This window comes from Macrobrachium rosenbergii, chromosome 51, assembly GCF_040412425.1.
Source record: "Macrobrachium rosenbergii isolate ZJJX-2024 chromosome 51, ASM4041242v1, whole genome shotgun sequence".
Lineage (NCBI taxonomy): Eukaryota > Metazoa > Arthropoda > Malacostraca > Decapoda > Palaemonidae > Macrobrachium > Macrobrachium rosenbergii.
Genome location: NC_089791.1, coordinates 49075395 through 49100592, shown reverse-complemented (window position 1 = coordinate 49100592; position 25198 = coordinate 49075395). Strand labels below are relative to the sequence as shown.

Here is a 25198-nt window from a genome sequence, read left to right as displayed (position 1 = left end):
CTCAAGTGTTTTAAAAACGCCACTATTTAAAACACTCAAAGCCCTGAAGTTTTCTACAATAGCTGTGGGAAGTGTCATCTCCCCACCTTAATTAGTCATCTTCCTTTATCCTCCCCTAACCCCCCCGCCCGCCTGCCTCATTTACTTCTCTGCTTGTCCTCCTGGTTGATCATGCCTCACTGCCTTGCTCCTCATATTGATATTATTTTGTCTCTGTTGAGGGAAACTGTGATTTGACAGGTTATGATTGTATTTTTTCTTGTGGGGTACTAGGCGGTTTATTTTTGCTCCATGTACCCCATATATATATATATATATATATATATATATATATATATATATATATATATATATATATATATATATATATATATATATATATATATATATATATATATTCGTGTATCTAATGTTATATTGTCTCTTACGTGTGTAGCTATAAGGTTGTGTATACCTTTAGTCAGTAATTTTCAATTGTCATTATACCATTGTAGTCTTAAGTATTTTTGGGTTTTCCTGCCACACTGTGGACTTGCTCATTTTTCGTAATGTTGCTTTTGTAATACTTTAGGTTTAGTGTTCTATTTCACATGTAGAGAGATACCTGATTAAAACCATTTTCGTAACTTATGTTTTTCTTCAGATTACCTTGTTTTCCTCGTAGTTAGCAGCCATGGCATGATTCTCTATCACTATTTTCACGGGGCTGACACGGGCTGGACTCAGAAAAGGGATTTTGACAAAGGAAAATCTATTTCGAGGAAGGCCCTGGTGTCATGATGACCCTCCCTGACTCACCTGTTTGCTTCCCCTACTTGCACATGCAAGTCTGGGGTTAGTGCTAACCTGGAATGAGGTAGGTGGCGCTGGTGTCGCCGAGCTGGCGGGCGTTTGTGTCCGGGGCTGTAACGGCTCACCGCTCTCTTCTGGGGTTTTAACAGGAGATATCTTCGAGTAAGACTCCGTGGTAGTGATCCTTCACTCACCTTCGTTATACCGACGTCTTCCTTGGAGAAGATTTCGATCTGGGGGTAGTAACCCCACCTTTCCTGAAATCTCTTTTTCTCTGGTATATCTAGCATTTTATACCTAGAAATTCTGTGCTACAATGGAATTTCACCGGGTGACAGGGCCTTCCTCGAAATAGATTTTCTTTGTCAAAATCCTTTTGTCATTCATTACTAATAAACAACAGTATCTATTTTTTACAGTTTTATTATTAAATAATTCCTAACATCTTCAACTAAGTATTTTCCTGCACTTGCCATGTTATTGAGAAGAGTGAGGAAATATGACATTTTTATAATAAAATTAAGTTTTATATATATTTACCAAGTAATTACATAGCTATAAGTTTCAAACTGCCGGCAGCTAGAATTCTGAAATTCACAGTGGAGCTTCTTTTTGTTTTGGCTAGGCGACTAACCCTGCCCATTTTCGGGGTAAGAGACAAACCAGCTCAGCATACAAAATGTCATTTTTATATAAGCAATTTACCAAGAAATTACATAGCTGAATCCCACATTGAAGGAGGTGGGATGTGTGGACCTATCTACTCTAACACAATAATAATTGTAATGAAATGAGAATAGAAAATATGCTAGCACTGGTAAAATGTTTGCTGGTTCCTTACCTCATGAGAGAGCTGCTGCAGGAGAATACTGCCTCTGGTTGGCGCTGGTCTCAGCCTGTAGCGGTGTGGCGGTATAGCCAAGGAGTGTCTGCTACTTCAGTGGGATTCTTTGCTGTGAAGGAGTTTTCTGATTGCAAGCAAAGAATTAAAATGTTGCCCTTACCCTGGGCTCAGTACCATACAAAAAGCAACCAGAGTAAACAAAGTAATCACCTAAAACATAAATTAAAAAACCACTACCCAACCATTAAAAGACAACTGGTGGGCACTCCACGTATGTAGTACCCCCATGCTCCCCTGTGACTCAACACCCTTGTTTCAAGGCAAAGATAAAAAAAGGATAGAAGGGATACTTCCTACACTCCCTCTCCCAACACCATGCCAACAACTGAAAATGGACCCAAGGTACTGCAGAATTTCATATAATGTATAGTTTCAACTTCGAGCAAGTAATGGGAAACAAATATTGACTTGCACTTCCAATATGTTGTCTGGATAATTGAGGAAAGAGACAAATTATGTTTGAAAGCCAAGGACATGGCTACAGCCCTCACTTTGTGTGCTTTCACTTTCACTAATGGCAAGATATTCTCCTTAATCTGCAAGTGAGCCTCTAAGATTAGGTCTTTAGAAAAATGCCATGGCATTCTTTGAGAGAGGGCGTGAAGGATTCTTTACCGAGCACCAAAGGTCGTTCAACGCACCAAGAATCTTTTCAGTTTTTTGTAAATAGTATTTCAGCGCTCTTACAGGGCAAAGAGTCCTTTCTTCCTTTTCAGGACCTAAGATATCTACCAGACTCTTAACAGAAAAAGAACGAGGATAGGGATTGGAGGGGGTCTCATTTTTTGCTGAAAAACTAAGGGTGAATGAACAAACTGCATTACCCTGAGAGAATCAAATTCTCGTATCTATTACGTGTAGCTAATGCTACCAGATACAAAGCCTTCATTGTTAGATCCCTCATAGATTGAATGTAGAGGTTCGAAACGGGGTTCAAATAGCAACTTGATGACCACGTCCAGGTTCCAGGCTACCAATTTTTCCTCCTTTTGTTTAGCTGTATCATACGACTTGATGAGATCAGACAAATCTTTATTAGAGGAGAGATCTATTCCCCTGTGTCTAAAAACTGGGCTCAACACTGCTCTGTAGCCCCTCATGGTTGAGGAAGACGGTCCTCTAAATGATCTTAAATAAAACAGGAAATCTCCAACTCCGCTATAGACGTCTTAGAAGATGAGATGTTGTCTTTGACAGCACGATCGGAAGACTGTCCACTTGGCCTAATATACCTTGCTCGAGGATTGGTGTCTGCATCGAGCAATAGCATCTGCAAATGACTTTGAAAATCCTTTCCCACCAATTTTCTGACAGCCTGAATGTGGTCAGGGCCAGAGTGAACAGTCTTTGGTGGAACTGTCTGAAATGTGGCTATTTGAGTAAACTGAGTAAAATTTGAGTAAAGTCCATCAGAAGCTCTAGAATGTCCGGGAACCACTCCTGGGCTGGCCAAAATGGCGCTACTAGAGTCATAGTCACATTTTAGTGATTCTGGAACTTGTTGATGACTTCCCTCACCATCTTGAATGGAGGAAAGGCATAAAGGTCTTTGTCCGACCAGTCTATGAGCATTGCATCCGTCGCCCATGCTTGCGGATCCAGGGCTAGCGGACAATACAGAGGAAGACAATGGTTCTTGGCGTGATTCTGAACAGATCCAGAACTGGCTTTCCCCACAGTTTCCAAAGTTTTAGACACACTAAGGGGTCTAGAGTCCACTCAGTGGGGAGAACTTGCTTCTGGTGGCTGAGTTCCCTGCTAAAACATTTACTCTTCCCTGAATAAACCTGGCTAGGATCTTTTTTCTGGTTTTGATCTGCCCATAAGAGAAGGCCTCTTGCTGCCTTGCAAAGGTTAAATGAGCGTGTACCTTGTCGCTTCTTGACATAAGACAATGCTGTGGTATTGTCCGAATGGACCGTCACTGTCTTTCTGAACACTTCTAGAGTAAACGCTTGCAATCCCCAGTGAATTGCTTTCAGCTCCTTTATGTTTATATACCATTTCCTCTGTTCTGGAGTCCAAATCCTGGAGACCTCCCTGTCTCCCAAGGGAGCTACCTAACCTAGGTCTGAAGTGTCTGAATAAATATTAGGTAGGGGTTCAGAGGAAGGAGCGATTTCCCTTGAGAGAGTTTGTCTCTTGATTTCCACCAAAGCGGTCCTCTTTAATTTTCAGAGTTATTGGGAAAACGAAAGTGTCCGGATACTTCTTTCTGTTCCTACTGACTTTCAGACAAAATTATATGTTCCTCATGTGTAGCCTTCCTAGAGTTACGAATTGTTCCATGGATGACAGGGTCCCTGGTAAGCTCATCCAACTTTTCACAGAGCAGGACTGAAGGGAGAGGAATTTGTCCACCATCTGAAGCAGGATTCTATCTTTTGGGGGGGAGGAAAAAACCAAGCACTCAAGAGAATTTATCCTCATCCACAAATATGCTATCTCCTGTGAAGGAGTCGGTTGGGACTTCTGAAAGTTTATTAAAAGGCCCAATTCCTGGGCTAGAAGAAGGGTCTTTTGAAGGTCCTCTGTACATATCTCCTTCGATTGAGAGTAAAGGAGTCAATCATCCAGGTATAGCGAAATGCTGACCTCCATCAGATGTAACCATTTCACTATGGGAGCTACAACTCGTGTGAAATCCTGGGGAGCTGTGGACAGGCTGAAGCAAAGGCCTTTGAACAAATACACTGTTCTGGAAAACAAACCTTAAGAACTTCCTCGAGTCCTGATGAACGGGGACATGGAAGTATGCATCCCTCATGTCTATTGAAATCATCCGAATGGATGCTAGGATAGATTGGCTCATTTCCATTTTGAATCTGGTTTTCTGGACATATAAATTCAGGGCACTTACATCCAGAACTGGCCTCCAGCCTCCTGAGGCCTTGGGGACTACAAACAGCTGACTGTAGAACCCCAGAGAGCAGGTGTCCTCCACCACTTCAATGGCTTCTTTCTCGAGGAGGGATGATACTTCTTGGGAGAGGGAGGAAAACCTCTCAGAGCCTTTGGAGTAGGCCATTAATATGACGGGCATGCTGGTTAAAGGAGGCTTCCACATGAAAGGGATGGAGTATCCCTCCCTCAAGACTTCCACAATCCAATGTTCCCAAAAGCAAAGGAGCCTTGCTCCTACCAGCGTACAGAGGACGAGGTTCTCATTTATGCAAGGGGGGTTTTGTGGAGGACTTGCTGATTGCCAGGGAGGCACATTGGATGTTCGCATGAGGTCTGGGAAACCCTCTTTGTCTGCCTCTACCACAAAAGGGCCGAGGCTGAATGGGGGAAAACTATCCTAAAAGTGAAAATAGGAGTCTCTCTAGGGCACCTTGCGGATTGAGCGAGGAGGTCCTAAGTAATTTTTTCTGAAGGTCAGATGCAATCTGTAGTACCATTACCTGTGGGAACAGGCATTTCCGATCCAGTGGAGAAAAGAGGAAAGCAGATTTTTGGAAAAGGGTCACTCCTTTTGTGGTGTAGGAACACCAAAGGTTCCTTTTCTTTAAAATACCCATCACAAACACAGAAGCCACCTCCAGAGAGCCGTCCCTTATACTCTTGTCGTGACAGGAGATAACTCCCAGAAAATCCGAGAAGTCCTCCAGTACATGAGGACAACCTTAATCTTGAGAGCAAGGGCTCCTAATGCCTAATCTAAGAAGCTAAGCACTTTGAATACTTTAAAGAGGTGTTTGATCAAGTGGTCCAGTTCCGGCATCAAGAAAAGGACCTGAGCTGAATTAAAACCAGACCTCCAGGAAGAGTCTATTAAAATGGAGAAGTCCCCCTGGGAGGAGGCAGAAGCTCCTAAGGAGTGGGCCTTTCCTCTGCGAGAGCCTAGACGGAAGGCAATTGAAGGAAGCTCTTCCCTGCTCTCTCTTCCCCGAGAGCCAACTTTCCACTTCATGTAATGCTTTCTTAGCTGACAAAGACAGCACCATCTTCGGGAGTCTCATAGAGTTTACAGACTGTCCATTAAATATGTCACAGTCAGGGAAGCTGGAGCTGCAGGCGAGAAAAAATTAGGAAACGTTGCCAACAAAAACCGTAGCAATGAAGCATATGCAGTAGGTGGGGTGACTGGGTTTGAAGGGGTTTTCTTGATTAAACCCAAGATGTTATCCAACTGTCATTGAATAGACAGAAAAGAAAGGTCTGCTACTGCAGGAGCCTTTTGCGCCAAGGCCAGAGACTGAAGATGAGGAGGCAGCTGAGCAGTGGCTGGATTCAAAATCCCAGTGACAGTAATAGGTGCTGGGAGCTCAGAAGTGGCAACAGGGAGCGCTGGCGCCCTAGGAAGCTCGACAGTCAGTGGGCGATCGGAAGCAAAAAGAGCTTAGGAGCTAACCGGCTCTCATGCACTAAAGGGTGCTCAGGGAGAACCGAACGTTTGGCCATAAAACGTTCAGGAGCCAAGGGGAGCTCTGGCACTAAAGACTGCTTCACAGGGGTAGCTAAAAACTTGGGAATTGCTGAGTGCTCTGGCGTTAATGGGTGCTCGGAAGCCCGAGGGAGCTCAGCAGCAACTGGGGTTACAGGAGCTGGGCGCTCAGGCACTAATGGGCGATTCAACTTCTTATGCACAGGAGAATGCTCAGGAGTGACGACGGATGAGCGCTCAGCCAAGTTCCTAGACAGAGAAGAGCACTTGCGAGAGGGGGCAAGGCACTTAACTGTCTAATACTGTCCTCTAACTCTGGGTGATCCTGGGAGAAGCATTCAGGACTGTCCCAAAAACTGCAGGACAGGTGTTGATCTTGAGAAGGTTCTCTGAACCTTTTAGCAGGCACCGAGGGGAACTGAGACACTTCCTTTGCACGTCTTTTTAAAGGATGAGATTCGTCTTTAAAGCGCCATTGGTGTCTAGGAAACATACAGAGCCCTTTGCTGAGCTGGTTCCTCTCTTACCCCGAAAGTGAGCGGGGTTAGTTGCCCAGCCAAAACAAAAAGTAGTACTCCATGAATTTCAAAATTCTAGCTGCCGACGGTTTGAAACTTAGAGCTATGTAATTACTTGGTAAGTTGCTTATACAAAACCATGCTTTGACACAGCAGATGACAGACACAAATATGTCTTTCAGTCAAAAATTTTTTATACTAAACAGGCAGAATTTGTACTCTCTCTCTCTCTCTCTCTCTTTACTTTACCATGATGCATACATGTACACATACATGTATGTATACTCACATACAGATACATGTTAGCTGTGGGATATCTGGAATGTTCAAGTGTAGATTACACTATAAGACCTCTGTTAAGATTTTTTTTATTTATAAGATGACATGACCCTGAAGCATGCCATAAACTGGGGGACTGCTATTATTTGTCACAATAAACATGGCCTCAATATTGCTATCAAATACAAGAGTAGTCACCACCTGACACAGTACAAGATTGTAATACCAACCCATTATATACCAAATTTTCAAAATAATCTGTATTTTTCCTAAATATTCAAAACAAAGCCAGCTTCAAACACTTGAAGTCATAAGTAACAGGCACATCAATTTGATGACACTTCCATGCAATGACATGACATTTTAGACAAATCAAACATTCATACAGAAGAGTAAGACAAATGTAATACAAATAAAATAACAGGCTCACAATGATGACAGACAAAAGAATGGGTTTACCTCCATTTAATGGATAAACTGTTCTTATTAACATATCTAAATTAATGGAATGTTAAACTAATCTTTCTAAATTTTCACTCAAAAATTTTTAATGTAACTAGTACATAAATGCAATTTCACTGAATACTGTATACAAGTACATTTGTCTGAAGACTATTCAAACACAAAATCTTTTATGCTATGGAGTACAGTACTGTCTTTTAATTTTATTACAACAATACCTTCCTAAAATTAAGTTATACCACAATGACTGCAATGCATATCTAATTAATTAAAACCTAATCTCCTGATGCAATTTTTTTTCAAAGAATGAATTAGACTAATTCTATATTTTCTTGAACAAGCCTATTTGTATTCTAATGTAAACTATGTTTATCTTTTCCTGATTAATTCTTGGAAAAAAGATACACATCTATTCAACATTTCACACTTTTTTTTTTGCCGTGATAATACTGCTTGTAGATATTTCACATAGATAACTAGTCAATCAAGTAAAAATAAGTTTTGTATTCATTCAAATAAGATATAAGTTCAATGACTAACTTATCACTATGTATACTGTAGAAGTACAGTATTGCTATTTCTTTTACAAATCTGCCATACAATACTACGACATCCCTTAACCTAAGCCATCATATATTATTGTACGTACCTTCTTAGGCTTTTCTTTCTTTGGTTTTGCTTCTATAATTTCTTCTGCTTTACTTGGAAGTGGAGCATTCTGAGTAAAATCATTGGTATCTTGAACACATGGCACACCCTCTTCGGTTTTCTTTGTGAAGTCGTAATACTGTAAATTACAGACATAACTAAACTTAAAGGTTACTGAATAAATAAACATTTATGTAACATAATACAACAGAGCTTACCTACTACCACATACATGCAAGTATAGAGTCTGGAAAAGATGACAAATTTTTTAAGTAATTTCTATTTTTCATAATTATACAAACCTGAGGTCCTTTGCATAAGGAATTACTTTCACTGCAGCTGGAAACAGCGCCGTTTAACTTTAAACAAGGTGATGGAGTATGTAGTTAACTACCGACTACAGGTGGGAGTTCCAACCACCCAGTCGGTATACAACCACTTTCCCTTTTGGCCCATAAGCAGAATAAGGGGTGGCTGAGGTGGGCATACAACTGTAAAGGACTTCAGGTTTGTACAGTATAGTTAAAAAAAATGACATTTTTATATTAAAACAAAGTTTTATATATACTGTACTTACCAAGTACAGTAATTACATAGCTATAGTTTCCTTTTGCACGGAGGCTTAAATTCAAAGATTTGCGGGTAACGCTTCACAATTCAGTGCAGACGACTGGTCCCGCCCATTAATGGGAATGCCAGGAACGACTTAGCAGACAACCTCATTCTGTTTATGCCATATGTCCATCGGAAGGGAGGCAGAAGGAGTCCGATCATGTAATCACTTGGTAAGTACAGGCAGTCCCAGGTTCTGACGGTTCGGATTCGGCGTTCGAGTTATGAAGGTTTTTCAGATATATTCATCAAAAAATCCAGGCTGGTTTACGACGCTTGTTCCGAGTTTACGATGCAGCCCGCTTACGTCGTTCAAAGTTTACCAAGTTTTTCAAATACATATATTTATAAAAAAAATCCGTTTCTGGTTTAACAGTATTCATCAAAAATCAGTTTCCGGTTACAATATAAAACACGTTCCAAGGTTACGTAGTTTTTGCGAAGCCTTTTACACCGCATTGTAAGCGGAACTAGTTTTCTGAGCATAGCTGCGCTCTGTATTTGATTGCCTTGGTAGTTGACTGGACAACGACTTTCCTGGGTTGAGCACGTAGGCACGTGTAACAATACCAAACAATTGGTCACTCACGTGTCTGCCTTCACTGCACTAGATTCTCTACTTTGTTGTTGCTTTTCATTGCTGCAGTTTTTTGTTACTGTACCTTCACTACGGCTCCAAAACGGCAGAGTACTTCGTCTGATGCTAGTGCATCAAAGAAGAGCAAGAGCATCACCATGGAAGTTAACCCTTAAACGTCGACTGGACGTATCATACGTCGACTAAAATAGTCTGTCGGGTGACGAGTGGACGTACCATACGTCGACTACAAAAAATTTCGACCTTCGGTCAACTTTGACTCGACCGAAATGGGCGAAAAATGCAATTGTAAGCTAAAACTCTTACATTCTAGTAATATTCAATCATTTACCTTCGTTTTGCAACAAATTGGAAGTCTCTAGCACAATATTTCGATTTATGGTGAATTTTTGAAAAAAACTTTTTCCTTACGTCCGCGCAGTAACAGCCGAAAACTTCAGAAATTCTTTCGTCATTTTGTCGTCATTTTTGCACCGTTTTATATTAGCCGTTACATAAAGTTTCATGTAAAATACAACAAAAAACAACCCATGGTTGTAGCTTTTATCAGTTTGAAATATTTTCATATAAATCACGATAACTGCCAAAATTTCAACCTCTGGTCAACTTTATTTCGACTGAAATGGTGAAAAAACGCAATTGTAAGCTAAAACTCTTACATTCTAGTAATATTCAATCATTTATCTTCATTTTTCAACAAATTGGAAGTCTCTAGCACAATATTTCGATTTATGGTGAATTTTTTGAAAAAAAAAAAAAAAAAAAAAAAAAAAAACTTTTTCCTTATGTCCTTTCGGTAACTCGGCCGAACATCTCAGAAATTCTTTCGTCACTTTGTCATAATGTTTGCACCATTTTATATTAGTCGTTACATAAATTTTTATATATGAAAATGTGCGCAATTTCATGTAGAATACAACAAAAAATAACATGTTTATAGCTTTTATCAGTTTTGAAACATTTTCATATAAATCACGATAAGTGCCAAAATTTCAACCTTCAGTCAACTTTGACTTGACCGAAATGGTTGAAAACTGCAATTGTAAGCTAAAATACTTACAGTCTAGTAATATTCAATCAATTACCTTCATTTTGCAACAAACAGGAAGTCTCTAGCACAATATTTCGATTTATGGTGAATTTTTGAAAACAACTTTTTTTTAAATCACAGCATTACCAATTCATACATCATTTTGTGATAATATTTTCTCTGTGTTGCTTTGATTGTTTTACAAGTTGTTATATACCCAAATCATCACAATTTAGTGTACAATACAAAGAAAAAAAAAAATAACTCATTAGCTTTAACCGTTTTGCTCACAGCGCGATTTGTATACAATTATATATGAAAATTTTTTTTTGCTCTGTCATATATTTCAATATTTATATATGATAATATTTTTGTTAATTTCTGATGGTTGCATACTAAACTTCAGGCAATGACAAAAAAGGGAGCCAAAAATGAACTCTTAATCTTAAAAACTAAGCATGCTGTGATTTAAAAAAAAAAAAAACTTTTTTTCTGCTTCGGCGCTAACTCCCGAATGCCGCCGGCATACGGCAGACACTTTAGTAAATAGAGGCTCAACGTTTAAGGGTTAAGTATGATGTAATTAAACGTTCGGAGAAGGGAGAGAGTAACACCGAGATAGGTCATGCTTTGGGGCTTAGTAGGATGATGGTTGTAACCATAATGAAGGACAAGCAGCATATTCTGAAGCATGTACAAGATACTGTACCAATGAAGGCGATGGTAATTAACATGAAGCAATGTAGTCAGAATGTGATGGAGATCGAGAAGTTATTGTTGATCTGGCCGGAAAACCAGAACCAACGACGTGTTCCAGTGAGCCTAAGTGTAATTCAAGAAAAGGCTAGGGTGCTGCATGCGGTAGTACTGAAAAAAATGGGGAAGGCCATAAAGTTGGTAAGGAGAGACTGACTTTACTCTTTGGGGCCAATGCTAGTGGTGATTTGAAGCTTAAGCCCTTAATAGTGCACTTGGCAGAAAATCCCAGAGCTTTTAACGGCATTTTCAAGAGTCAACTCCCTGTCATTTGGAAGTCCAACAAGAAAGCTTGGGTTACCTTGATGGTCTTCGAGGACTGGTTTAATGACCACTTTGTGCCAGCAGCGGAAAGATCATGCTTGTTTTAGACAATGCCCCTGGTCACCCTGCAAATCTAAGTAACATGCACCCTAATGTGAAGGTGGTGTATCTACCACCAAATACTACATCCCTCATACAACCGATGGACCAGGGAGTCACTGCTAACTTCAAGGCACACTACCTGAGGAGGACAATACGCTCTGCTTTAAGGGCTGTTGAATGTAACAAGGAGTTGACTCCGAAGCAATTTTGGAAGGGCTACTATATTGCAGATGCTGTGAAGAATATTGCACGTGCTTGGGACGAAGTAAAGGTGATGAATTTGAATGGGGCATGGAAGAAACTGTGTCCACAGTTTGTGAACAGTTTTCAGGGGTTTAAGCAGGCAGAAGATGTAGAGGCTGTGACAAGGAAAATCGTTGGGCTAAGCAAGAGGCTGAAATTGGATGTCACCGAGCTACTGGCATCTCATGGAGAGAAATTGTCATCAGAGGACCTTACTGAGCTGGAGAAGCAGATGATCGAGGAGGAAGAGGCCCAGACCCAAAGCTCAGAGCATTAACTGCCAAGGCCTTGACAGAGGGTTTTGCTCATCTGGAGAGAGCTTTGGCATCTTTTGAGGCTGAGGACCCTAACATTGCAAGGTATGAGAAGGTTTGAAGAGGGATCATGGATTGTGTAACTTTCTACAAGGAGACATTGAAGGAGAAGCAGATGAAAAGTGTGCAGTCTAGGCTAGACACTTTCTTCAAGAAGAAGTCTCCAGCACCACCTGCCACTCCTAGTCTAGGTAAGGAATTCTCAACTTTATTTGTTTTGTTTACTGCTGTAATATAAAATGTTATAAATTGTAATAAATTTTATAAAACTATTAGCGTACTGTACTGCAATTTATATTTACTGTACATATAATTTTTATCATCTGTATCATTAAAGAAGTGATGCCCAATCCAGATTCCCCTGAACCTGTACCCTCCCCAGCAGCATTTCCAGCTCCATCAGGTAAGGAATTCTTAAGTGTTTCATTTTTATCATTTTCATGCATGAAATTGTTTGTACAAATTGTACTGTAAAAATTTAATATTTATTGTTGCATAACCTAATTTTTTTCATTATGTATCATTCCAGATCTCTTTGGTAGTGATGACAGCCCTGACTCCCCTGAAGAATTCCAGGGTTTTGAAGAGACAGGGCCTGTCTCCTCCAACTTCATCAGGTAAGAAATTCTTAGCTTCTTTTTTGTTTTATGAATTGTTATAAATGTTACAAAAAGTGTACTGCACTACACCCAGCTGTACAGTACTGCTTTAGTATGTGCTGTAACTTTACATAATTTTGTATCTTTATCATTCCAGATCCACATGTTATAGCCTCCTCCAAGCCCAACTCAGCTGAACCTGTCTCCTCTCCAGTCCCATTAGGTAAGGATTTCATAACTTTTTTTTTTCTTTCAAATCACTTTACAAACTTGTATAGCTTATTGCATACATACACCTATAAAACTGTATGGCTTATTGCATACATACCCCTGTACTACAGTAGTGTAAAGTAATTTTTATCTTTCATCATTCCAAAAATGACCAGTGTCCCCCTGCTCAAACCAGAATTCACCTGCACCAGTAGTAGCACCTGCACCCATTTCATGTCCACCAGGTAAGGAATTCTTAACTTTTTAAAAATTTGTATTACATTGTTTTAAATTGTGTTATTATACTTAAAATAAACACTACTGTGTACAGTATTTATTATTCACTGTAGTACTGTACACTCGGCAAGGAAAGTTAGAACACAGTTTTTTTAAATCTTCGGACATATATTACTCAATAATGCAACATCTGGCAACTTTAGAAAGGGGAGTAGCTTCAGTCTTATTGTGTTTGTTTTTTGCTTGACCTCCTATAACTTTCAATCATATTCTACAATTCTGAAATCATTGATACTTAAATGCAGTAGTAACCTTTACAGTATTTGTTCAAGTTGTTAAGTATACCTTAGTTTTACCAGACCACTGAGCTGATTAACAGCTCTCCTAGGGCTGGCCCGAAGGATTAGACTTATTTTACATGGCTAAGAACCAATTGGTTACTTAGCAACGGGACCTACAGCTATTGTGGAATCGGAACAAATTATAGCAAGAAAATGAATTTCTATCACCAGAAATAAATTCCTCTAACTCTTCATCAACCGTCCAGCGGGGTGAACTCTGGCCCATCGTGTGACAGTCTGAAGCTCAACCGACTCGGCCAACAAAGGGCTCGTTCAAGTTGTAATTTGCAGAGACAGTTCTGAGCAAAATAAACATTTTTTGACATAACCTACCAAGTAACCTTACACAAATGAATTTATGACACCACAATGAACAGAATGCTTGCATAATCGGAAACGTGATCTTCCACAATGAAATCAAGAGATAAATTTGAGCAATGTCCAACAAAAAACGTGGGAACAATGAGGAACGAATGCAATGTTATGATGAGAGAGAGAGAGAGAGAGAGAGAGAGAGAGAGAGAGAGAGAGAGAGAGAGAGAGAGAGACTGAGAGTCTGTGTTGTGTAGCCAGGCCTATATGTAGAGCTACTCATTTCATTATTTTTTTTTCTTTTTAGAGACTGAGCGATAATATATTTGTATAGTATGTTTTAGCAATGAGAGAGAGAGAGAGAGAGAGAGAGAGAGAGAGAGAGAGAGAGAGAGAGAGAGAGAGAGTTTCCAAAGAGAGAGAGAGAGAGAGAAGAGAGAGAACTTGTCAACGTCAAGAAACATCCAGTTACTAGTGTTTTCCCAAAAGTTCTAGCGCTGCTCCTCACATCATAGGGAACGCTCTTGCGGATTTAAATATATCTGGTCAACCTACGGTAGCTGTCACAACATTTACTGCCATTAATTCCAGCTGCTTTTAACACCGTGCAATACAAATATGAATGTGTAAAAATTAAGGAAATTATCATTACCTCGTATGATGATGCAATAATAAGCCTGCTCATAACAGAAAACGAGTAAATATTGCTGCTCTGATAACAGTACTACACGTTCTAATAAACAGTACTACACCAAGATATCCACACACTATCTTTTAGATCTCTATGAACGAAATCATCTGAGAAATTCTGATTACTTCGGACATGCATGGTGTTTATAACCCTCTAACGCCGAGCCTCTATTTACAAAAACATCTCCGTAATTCCGTTGGGAGTTAAGCGCCAGCGGAAAAAAAGTTTTTTTAAATCACAGCACGCAGTTTTAAGATTAAGAGTTCATTTTCGGCTCCTTTTTCTCATTGCCTGAAGTTTAGTATGCAACCATCAGAAATGAAAAAATATCATTATCATATATAAATATTGGAATATATGACAGTGAAAAAAAACTCATATATAATTGTATACAAATCGCTGTAAGCAAACGGTTAAAGCTAATGAGTTACTTTTTTTAGTTGTGATCCTTATTACACTAAATTGTGATGATTTTGGTATATAACAGATTGTAAAACTTGGTTAAAGCAACACAGAAAATATTATCACAAAATGATGCATGTTTTTCGTAAATTGCAGGCGTAAAAAAGTTTTTCAAAATTCACCATAAATCGAAATATTGTGCTAGAGACTTTCCAATTGTTGCAAAACGAAGAAATTGATTGAATATTACTAGACTGTAAGTTTTTTAGCTTACAGTCCCTTTTTTTACCATTTCGATCGATTAATGATTGACTGAAGGTTGATTTTTTGATTATTTATTGTCATTTATATGAAAATATTTAAAATGGTAAAAGCTAAAAGCATGATTTATTTTTTTGTTGTATTCTAAATGAAATTGCACATTTTGATGTATAACACTTTATGTAACGAATAATATAAAATGGCGAAAAAAATTACGACAAGGTGACTCAGAAATGCTGGGATTTTCAGCAGAGTTATCATCGCTTCATTGATGGAAGGAAAAAGTTTTTTTAAAATTCACCATAAATCGAAATATTGTGCCAGACTTTCCGTTTGTTGCAAAATTGAGGTAAAGGTTTGAGTGTTACTAGAATGTAAGAATTTTGGCTTACGATTGCGTTTTTCGAGCATTTTGGTCGAGTCAAAGTTGACGAAGGTTAAATTTTGTCAGTTATCGTGATTTAAATGAAAATATTTCAAAACTGTTAAAAGCTAAAAGAATGATTTATTTTTTTGTTGTATTCTACATGAAATTGCACACATTTTGATGTATAACACTTTCTTAATGAATAATATAAAATGGCTAACAAATTACGACAAGGTGACTCAAGAAATGCTATGATTTTCCAGCGGAGTTGAATAAGAAAAGTTATTTCAAAAATTCACCATAAATCGAAATATTGTGCTAGAGACTTTCTGTTTGTTGCAGAATAAAGGTAAATGATTGATTGTTACTAGAGTGTAAGAATTTTGGCTTACGATTGCATTTTTTAGAGCATTCGGGGTCGAGTCAAAAGTTGACCGAATGTTAAAATTTTGTCAGTTATCGTGATTTTAAATGAAAATATTTCAAAACTGTTAAAAGCTAAAAGAATTATTTATTTTTTGTTGTATTCTACATGAAATTGCGCACATTTTGATGTATAACACTTTATGTAACGAATAATATAAAACGGCGAAAAAATTACGACAATGTGACTCAAGAAATGCTAGGATTTTCAGTGGAGTTCGTGCACGCGGAGCGAAGGAAAAAGTTTTTATTAAAAAATTCACCATAAATCGAAATACTGTGCTAGAGACTTTCTGTTTGTTGCAGAATAAAGGTAAATGATTGATTGTTACTAGAATGTAAGAATTTTGGCTTAAATTGCGTTTTTCGAGCATTTCGGTCGAGTCAAAGTTGACCGAATGTTAAAATTTTGTCAGTTATTGTGATTTAAACGAAAATATTTCAAAACTGTTAAAAGCTAAAAGAATGATTTATTTTTTGTTCTATTCTACATGAAATTGCGCACATTTTGATGTATATCACTTTACGTAACGAATAATATAAAACGACGAAAAAATTATGACAAGGTGACTCAAGAAATGCTAGGATTTTCAGCGGAGTTCGCGCGCGGAGCAAAGGAAAAAGTTTTTTTCAAAAATTCACCATAAATCGAAATATTGTGCTAGAGACTTTCCGTTTGTTGCAAAATGAAGGAAAATGATTGATTGCTACTAGAATGTAAGAGTTTTGGCTTACAATTGCGTTTTTTGACCATTTCGGTCAAGTCAAAGTTGACCAAAGGTTAAAATTTTGTCAGTTATCGTGATTTAAATTAAAATATTTCAAAACTGTTAAAAGCTAAAAGAATGATTTATTTCTTTGTTGTATTCTACATGAAATTGCCCACATTTTGATGTATAACACTTTATGTAACGAATAATATAAAATGGCGTGAAAATTACGACAAGGTGACTCAAGAAATGCTGACATTTTCAGTGGATTTCCCGTGCGCGGATGGAAGGAAAATGTTTTTTTTCAAAAATTCACCATAAATCGAAATATTGTGCCAGAGACTTTCTGTTTGTTGCAAAATGAAGGTAAATGATTGATTGTTACTAGGATGTAAGAATGTTGGCTTAAAATTGCGTTTTTTTACCATTTCGGTCGAGTCAAAGTTGACCGAAGGTTAAAATTTTGTCAGTTATCATGATTTATATAAAAATATTTCAAAACTGTTAAAAGCTAAAATAATGATTTATTTTTTGTTGTATTTTACATGAAATTGCGCACATTTTGATGTATAACACTTTATGTAACGAATAATATAAAACGGCGAAAAAATTACGACAAGGTGACTCAAGAAATGCTGACATTTTCAGCGGATTTCCGGCATGCGGAGGGGAAAAGTTTTTTCAAAAATTCACCATAAATCGAAATATTGTGCTAGAGACTTTTCCGTTTGTTGCAGAAAAAGGAAAATGATTGATTGTTACTAGAATGTCTGTTTTTGGCTTACGATTGCGTTTTTCGAGCATTTCGGTCAGTCAAAGTTGACGAATGTTAAAATTTTGTCAGTTATCGTGATTTAAATGAAAATCGGTTTCACAACTGTTAAAAGCTAAAAGAATGATTTATTTTTTGTTGTATTTTAAATGAAATTGCGCACATTTTGATGTATAATACTATATGTAACGAATAATATGAAACGGCGCGAAAATTACTATGAGGTGACTCAAGAAATGCTGACATTTTCAGTGGATTTCCTGTGCGTGGATGGAAGGAAAGAGTTTTTTTCAAAAAATTCACCATAAATCGAAATATTGTGCTAGAGACTTTCCGTTTGTTGCAAAATGAAGGTAAATGATTGAATATCACCAGAATATTAGATTTTTTGCTTACCCAAAAAGACCCAAATATATATATTTATCGGTTTTATCTCCGCCAAACTCCGTCTCATATGACTTATTAATAGTTGCTCCTCCGGTGTTTGGGGTCCTAATTTTCCCCCTCCTGGAGGCGGCATTACAAGTCTCGTAACTCTTCGCCTTCAGACCCTCTAGTCCGGGGTCAGCGACTTCGGGCAAACGTAGAGGCGGGAAAATCCTATGTCCTTTTGGTGGACATTTGTAATGTTCCTTTCCCCGGCGCCCAGATCTCAGCGTCAGTTGCTGAAGAAGTTGCTGCCCCTTTGGCTACCGGGGTCCAAGAGATGACCCGGTCATCTTAAAATGAATTAGCTATTTGCGGAGGGTTTACTGAAGACGTTGCGGCCTTCAGTCGTTCTCGAACCTGCAGAACATCGTCCCGGAGCAATAAGTAGGAATCTTGAGAATAAATGAGACAAACTTTTTCCGCTTTAGATCTCTTCCTTCTTTTGCCTTTTTCCTTTAGGGATTAGGTTAGATCCTCATCCCTTTTGGACGGTTCTGGTCTACCGTCCCCTAAGGTGAAATCAGTCAAAGAAAGACCTTTTTAAAACCCAGAAGACCGCTCGGGGCCCCTCGAGGACGCCACGGATCTCTAGTCCGGTGCCGTCTACGATTCACGCCTACCGTCTTCTGGAAAGGGACCACGGCCCAAGCAGAGTAAGGCGGTTACCCCCCCTCCTTCCTTTGTTGCAGATTCTTTTGGTCTCCTTATAGGAGCTCGACATGAGGGTCATTGACAAACTGTTAAAACTATCTAACCAGCTTTCTGCCTCATGGGTCCGTGCTTTCCCTTTCCCAGGAGCTTAAATCCCAAAGGGATTAATCTCAGGATTCATTAGCGGCGGATCACCTGCAAAATCCTCCACCGTTCCGGAATCCTGCTCCGTTCCGGACACCTCCACCCCTTTTCCCCTTCGGTCTGGGGAACCCTTGGCACCTAACCCTTTATGCTTCCCAGCATGAAGGTACCCTTCTATCGAGGGTGTGGGCACACGGAGGTTGGCGGAATTGCATTTCTTCCCTTCCAGTCTGGTATCCCCTTATCCGGGTTTTGCCAGACTGACAGAAGGGGCATGGAATCTATCTGACAAGATCCCTAAGGAAACCCTCATCTTCCCTAGGGACTGGGCACATTCGTCTCTGTTGAGAATTCTATTGGAGTGGCAGGCGGAGAATTTCAAGCTCACGCCAGCTAAAGGGGTCTTTACTGTGTTCTCTTTGAGAGACCTGCTTCCTACCCCTTGTGCTCCGAATGTAGCCCCTCTTATCAACAGACTTGTTTCGGAAGTAAACCACTGACACATCTCCGGGAGACAGATCCCACAGATACATTCACAGTGAATCTTCTAACCCCGGACTACGCTTCTAATTTATTCAGCGTACAGCTCCCAGCTTCGAGTCGATTTCGAAGCTGAAGCTGAAGGTATGAGGACAGGCTTGCCAGGTCCTTGAACTCTTTGACTTTTTGAAGCAATGCCTGTGGTATATAATGGCGATTCGTTGTTTGAGTCCTGATAAAATCCCTCTTGTCAGGTTTTCTGCAGGACCTGTTTAATTCATCACAGTTGGACGGACAGCTGAAAACACATCTTTCGGCAGCCACGTTCCGCCTTGAGCCAGTGAGGCTTTTATGACAGTTTCACCTGGGAATTAATCTTTCCCCAGGTGGGCGTTGTTACGGTCTGTCTGGGGCTACTAATGTTAATCAGAGCCTCCGTTCTCGTTGGGGTCTACCCTACAAGCGGAAACAATCTGAACTTGCCGGGCCCTATCCCAAGTCCGGCAAGAAGTTCATGTAGTTCAAGCGGCCCCCTGCTCAGGCAGTAGTGCAGGCTCTTCAGGTTCCTGCCCCTGGACAACCGTCAGCCTCTCACTCCCAGCCTCCACCTCTGTGTGTACTGGTTCAGCCAACACATCAGCCTAGTGGCTCCCCATATGTCTCCGTCGCCTGGGTTTTTCACTGTTTCATACAAAAACCCAAGGAAAGAATTTTCACTAGGCATTCTACCAGAGGCACTGTGCCTCGGGGTTATCTACAAGGGCAGGGAAGCACCCTGCTCCTCTCCGAGAAATTGGGAAGGCAAAGGCTCCAGGGGAGACAAGCAAGCCCCCTCCCAGTGATGTTTCTCAGGTGGGCGGGAGGCTGTACGTTTTGGGGCCAGTGGAACTTCAGTCCCTGGGCCCAGAGAGTATAGTTATCAAAGGCCTGGGGTGGAGCTGGACAGTTTGTCCCCTCCCCCAATCAGGTTCTGTCAGTTACCAGCCAGGGCTCTGGAGGACTTTGTGAAAGGTCTGTTAAGGATACAGGCAATAAAAGAAATGGAGACACTTGTCGCAAGGCAGACTTTTCAGTCTGCCAAGAAGTTCCCTTCCGCTGGAGAATATTCCAGACTTGTCCCGTTTATATTCCTCATTCAATGCGACAAGTCTCAGATGCTTACAGTCTTGTAGGTTTGGATCCTACTACACCGTAAAGCCGTAACCACCTCTATAGGCCTTTCCGACACTCCCTATCACGTCTTAGTTGCAGGAAGGTTCTCTCCTTCTTGGGATTCAGGCTCGGAGGGCAGGCGTACCCCTTCAGGATCATGCCCTCCTCAATGTAGCCCCCAGAATCTTCGCCAGTTTGAACGATACCGTAGTTCAACAGCTCCGGTATCAGAAGGTTATGCTAGCCGCATATCTAGTCGCCTGGCTCATTTGGGCATCCAGCGTCGAGGATTGCCGGAGAGTGCCGGCCATTATAATCGGCTTTCTGGAGTCTCTGGGCTTCCAAGTATACAGGAAGGAATCCCGCCTGATTCCGGAGGGTAGCCTTCAGTGGTTGTGAATCCAGTGGAGGCGGAAAGAGATAGCAAGGGCAACCAGGCATTTCATCAACACAAGCGTACCTCTCGCCGTGCCCAAGAAAAGGTCTTGGGCTCTCTTCAGTTTGTTTCAGTGACGGTTCTCCTTCTGACGTCAAAGCTGGAGTTTATAAACGGGGTATGGCGGAGTCAGGGACGTGTCTCCCTGATTCCTCCTATTTGACAAGGGCCTCCGGCCTTGGGCAACAGTCAAGAGCTTATCGAAGTCAGTTCCTCTTCAGCTTCCCCCTCCGGCCTCAGTATTCCACACCGTCACCTCTCTGAGCGGGTGGGGTGTATATTTTTAACTCCATGAAGTACATGGAACTTAGTCGGCCGCGTTCCGGCAGTCCCATATCAATGCTTTGGGGGGCTGTGGCAGTCTTCCTGCCCTTGGGAAAACTTCTTCCTCCCAGGAGGATTCATTTAAGGCTGGTTCTGAACAAAACAGCAGTAGTGCGCTGCGTAAACAAGGGGGTTGGAAGTCGAATCGAATCAATCAGGTTATGGTTCAATCTTCTCCTCCAGCAAACAGACACAAGTGGCATCTGTCTGCCACCCTTCTAGGGGTCCAAAGGTCGCTACAGTTTCCCTATCCAGGGCTTCCCCTGGTGTCGGAATGGACCTTAGACGGAGCGTCATTCAGGTAGTTTGGCGATCTATTTCCAGACCTAGGGTTCTGTTTTTTTGCAACAATTCAGCCACAAACTATCTTGTTGTGTGGCCAACCTGACCATCTAGCTCTCTCCACGGACACAGTGTCGTTAGGTTGGAACGGGTGGAAGTTAGTTTATCTGTTTCCCCTGGTGAACCTGTTATTTAAGTCCTTCACATGTTCAGAACATTCAGGGTTGAGTAGGTCTAGTAACTCCCAACGGGCCGAGGAAGCCAGTTGGTTTCCACTCCTTCTGGGGTTGAAATTGGTGCTCCAAATCTCGACTCCAAAACTGCCACGAGTGGTATAAACTCAGCCTGTGTCAGCCTCCTTAAAGTTCTGGTGCCCTAGCTTTGTGGTCTCTGTGAAATTACAGTTTAGGAGGAAAACTGGTATTGGTTCTGTTATTACTGTCTTCCTAGAATCAGGCAAGGGATTCTACTCTGCTGCAGTATGGTTCTGCAGTTAAGTAACTAGCACTCTCCACATAGTTTCTGAAGCTACAGTAATGATGCAGCCACATTGGCGAGAAAGTGTTTTGTTGAAATCAGCCTCACAAGCCCTTTAACTTTCAACCCTAAGGCCTGTGTTCGTCTGAGACCAGCACTCCGTCCACATTCGGTTTCCTGGTCTTTGAGTAATGTATAGGAGTTAGCTTGGTAACAACAATCATCTTGTTCTTACCTTTCCTTGTTGGGAAGACCCTAATTTTAATCAGCTTAGCTTCTAGTGCTAGTATTCCTGTACTGTCTGCCCTGTCTGTCTAGCGGAACCAACCATATTGGTTTCCCCACATCAGGGTAGTGTGTTGGAGATTCTCACCCCTAACTTTCTAGCTAAAAGTTGAAGGTCCTCATTTTGGGTGGTCACCTTGGAAAGTACTCCCTTTCACAAGGTCTGTCTCTGTGCCCAGTTTATTCCTTACAGGCTTATTTTGACAGGGACCTCTCAATTTTGTCAGGCCCCCTCTTTATTAGAAAAGGGGGTACTGTCATTGTGTCTGCTATTAGACAGCAAGTTTTGTGTTTTCTTAAAACAAGCCTATTCAGGTTCAATTCCAAAGCTCATGATATTAGAGCAGTGGCCCACTTACATTAATTATTTTCATTACATGAATTTGGGGACCTTACCAAATGTTCAGGGTGGAATTCTCCCTAGTTTTCAACGTCACTATTTGAAATCTTTGGTAGCTCTTAAATTCCCCTATGGTGGCGGCAGGAACGCTGTCCCCTCTCTGGTTCCCTTTCTGATTCCTAGTCAATTTCCCCTTCACTGCCTCAGTTATTCCCTTACAAGCAGTTCATTGTCTTTAATAGCATAAGAATGATATTTATTTCTCTGTTATTTTTCACGGGTGACACGGGACCGATCCAGAAAAGGATTTTGACAAAGGAAAATCTATTTCTGGGAGGCCCGATGTCACCCGGTGACCACCCCTGTTTTTCATTCTCTCCCTCCCATGGTAAACATCGTTCTAGTGGGGTGGGTGCTAACATGGAATCGTCTAGTGTTGCCTTGTGTACAGTCCTTGCAGTAGTGCATGGGCTTGTATCGGCACCTCTCTAGTTGGGCCTTTTTGACATTGGGAATCTTTATAGGGCAGGGTCCCGTGATTGTGACAATCTCACCCTTTACCATACATGACCCCATTTCTTGAGCTCGCTCTGGGGGTAGTAACCCCAGCTTACATTTAGCTTTTCTCTGGTATCTAGCAAACGGAATTACCTAGAAATAAGTGCTGAATGGACTTTTTCACCGGGTGACACGGGCCCCTCCCCAGAAATAGATTTTCCTTTGTCAAAATCCTTTATATATATATATATATATATATATATATATATATATATATATATATATATATATATATATATATATATATATAATATATATATATATATATATAATTCATACATACACATATAATATTATATTGTTTTTACTTTGATCCCTAATACATTACTAAAAGGAATGCTTGATAAAAACTTTTTTTTTTTTGCATAAAACGAAATAATATACAAAACACCAATAAATACAGATATATAAAAACTTGTAATAAATATAAAACTAAAAATAAATTCAATGCAGAATACTCACTCGTAATCTGACTCTTCATTCTTGTTTCTTGTTTTCTCCTCCTCCATTGAAGAGTCTTGCATTTTTTTTTCCTCGACATGACGAGGCACAGGCGGAGGAGGAGAGCGCCCTTACTGCGGATGGGCGGCCCTTGAGTGGCCGCACGCCTCGGTGTTGCTCAGGTAGGCGCACTCTAAATATATGACCGCGGTGTGGTACTTTGCGGTCACACTCCCCGAACCTGCAAGTGCTTCTTGCAGGTGCGACAGACGCATGCGGGTGTCTCTTCTTCTGCCATTCGGGCACACCCGGCACCGTTTCTGTTTACGCGCCCTTCTAGGAGCTCTCCTGCCTGCAGCCGCGACACACAGGGTGACTGCCCGACGGGACATTGAATGTGAGGAGGCGGCAGCATCATCAAGCGGCGGCATCATCAAGGGCGGCGTTGGCAGGAGCAGGAGAAGACCAAGGTTGGCCCTCCTAGCGACATCTGCCCTTTCCTCTCGGGGCAGAGCTGGAGCTCGGGGCAGGGAGGCAGTGTTGGAAGGCCACTCCTCTGGATTAAAGTTTATGAGGGCATTCCCAGCCACCTCAAGAAACTGGATGTGGGACAACCTCCGAACATCAGAATTGTACCCACAGTAAAGGATGTAGGCATTCTGGAGGGCCAACTGAAGGAGGTATTTGACGAGCTTCTGTGTCCACCTCCTGGTTCTCCTGGCGAAGGGATAATACTGGATGAGTTGATCAAAGAGATCAACTCCTCCCATGTGCCTGTTGTAGTGCCCGATGACAGTAGGGCATTGGACACGAAACTCCTCATACAAACTCGGCCCTGCCGACGTGTCTTCTTCCGCTGAATGATCTCTTCTTGGATGGGCTCATGACTCGTCGTAATCATGGGCACAAGTCGGACCCCCTTCCAACAGATGATGCTAAGACATCTCCCTTCCGCCGCCACTCTGTCTCCTCTTGCCAGATGTTGCGGCTGGCTAGCAAACCTCTTGAGGACATTCGGGGCCCCACACACCAACCGAAGGGTACCACTGAGGTGCACACCTGCTTCATACAGTTCCTGGGCCAGGGATACCAAGTTATAATAATTATCCACAAACAGGTGGTATCCCTGGTTACGGAACGATCCACAAGACCGAAGACAGTGTCAGTGGCGTGGGAAGACCCCAGTGAATACCCGACAAGTCCACGCGTATCCAGTGTTGGATTCTGTAATAAAAATAACTTTACACCATATTTCTTTGGCTTCTGCAGGGTTGTACACTTTTATACTTAACAAGGCGCCCTTTGTATGGCATCATCCCCTCATCCAAAGAAAGGTTCTTGGAAGGAACCATGAGAAACTGGCATCGTTCACGAATGTACTCCAACACTGGGGAGACTAAGATGAGGCGGCCGGGGTTATTCCGGGGTACGGCCCTTCGGTTGAAGGCGTTGTAATACCTGTCCAACGCCAGGAAACTATCACGGGACATAATGCCGGGCACATTGGGCGTACTTAAAAAAAAATTCTGCCTCCAATATTGCCTGACGTTGGCAGCAGGCATCATTCCAAAAAAAATGTAGAGCCCCAAAAAATGCGCTATGTCTGTGAGGTTGCAGCCCCGCCAGCGATACAACAATGTCGGTTGCAGCCCCGCCAGCGATACAACAATGTCGTCTGCAGTTCCTCACGGCAGTACCGGCGTAATCATTTCTCAACCAGGTATTCCAGCAATTCGGTCAGGAAGAGCTGAATTAACCCAGTGCAGTGAGAGGCACAGGGCGGTCAGTCCAGGTGCCGTGAATGGGTGCATGTTAGGTGGGGTGGGGTCCTCCGACCACCCCTCATCACTTTCGGACGAGCGGCCTTCACCCAAGCTGCCGAGGCGTTGCGACCTTTCACGGGCCTGTCAATGCGCGGCATGACGTCGCACTCCACCCTCCCCACTGGCCCCATCTCCTCACTTG

The 25198-nt window shown here is 41.4% G+C and overlaps 1 protein-coding gene across 1 annotated transcript in view; it reads right to left on the bottom strand.

The window, feature by feature from the left end:
* The window catches only part of AIMP1 (aaRS-interacting multifunctional protein 1), a 95012-nt gene that overhangs the window by 61148 nt on the left and 8666 nt on the right, over positions 1 to 25198 (bottom strand). Inside the window, exon 3 of the mRNA XM_067095452.1 lies at positions 7992 to 8129. Coding sequence (XP_066951553.1) covers positions 7992 to 8129 — 138 coding nt within the window. The remainder of the gene's footprint in view (positions 1 to 7991; positions 8130 to 25198) is intronic.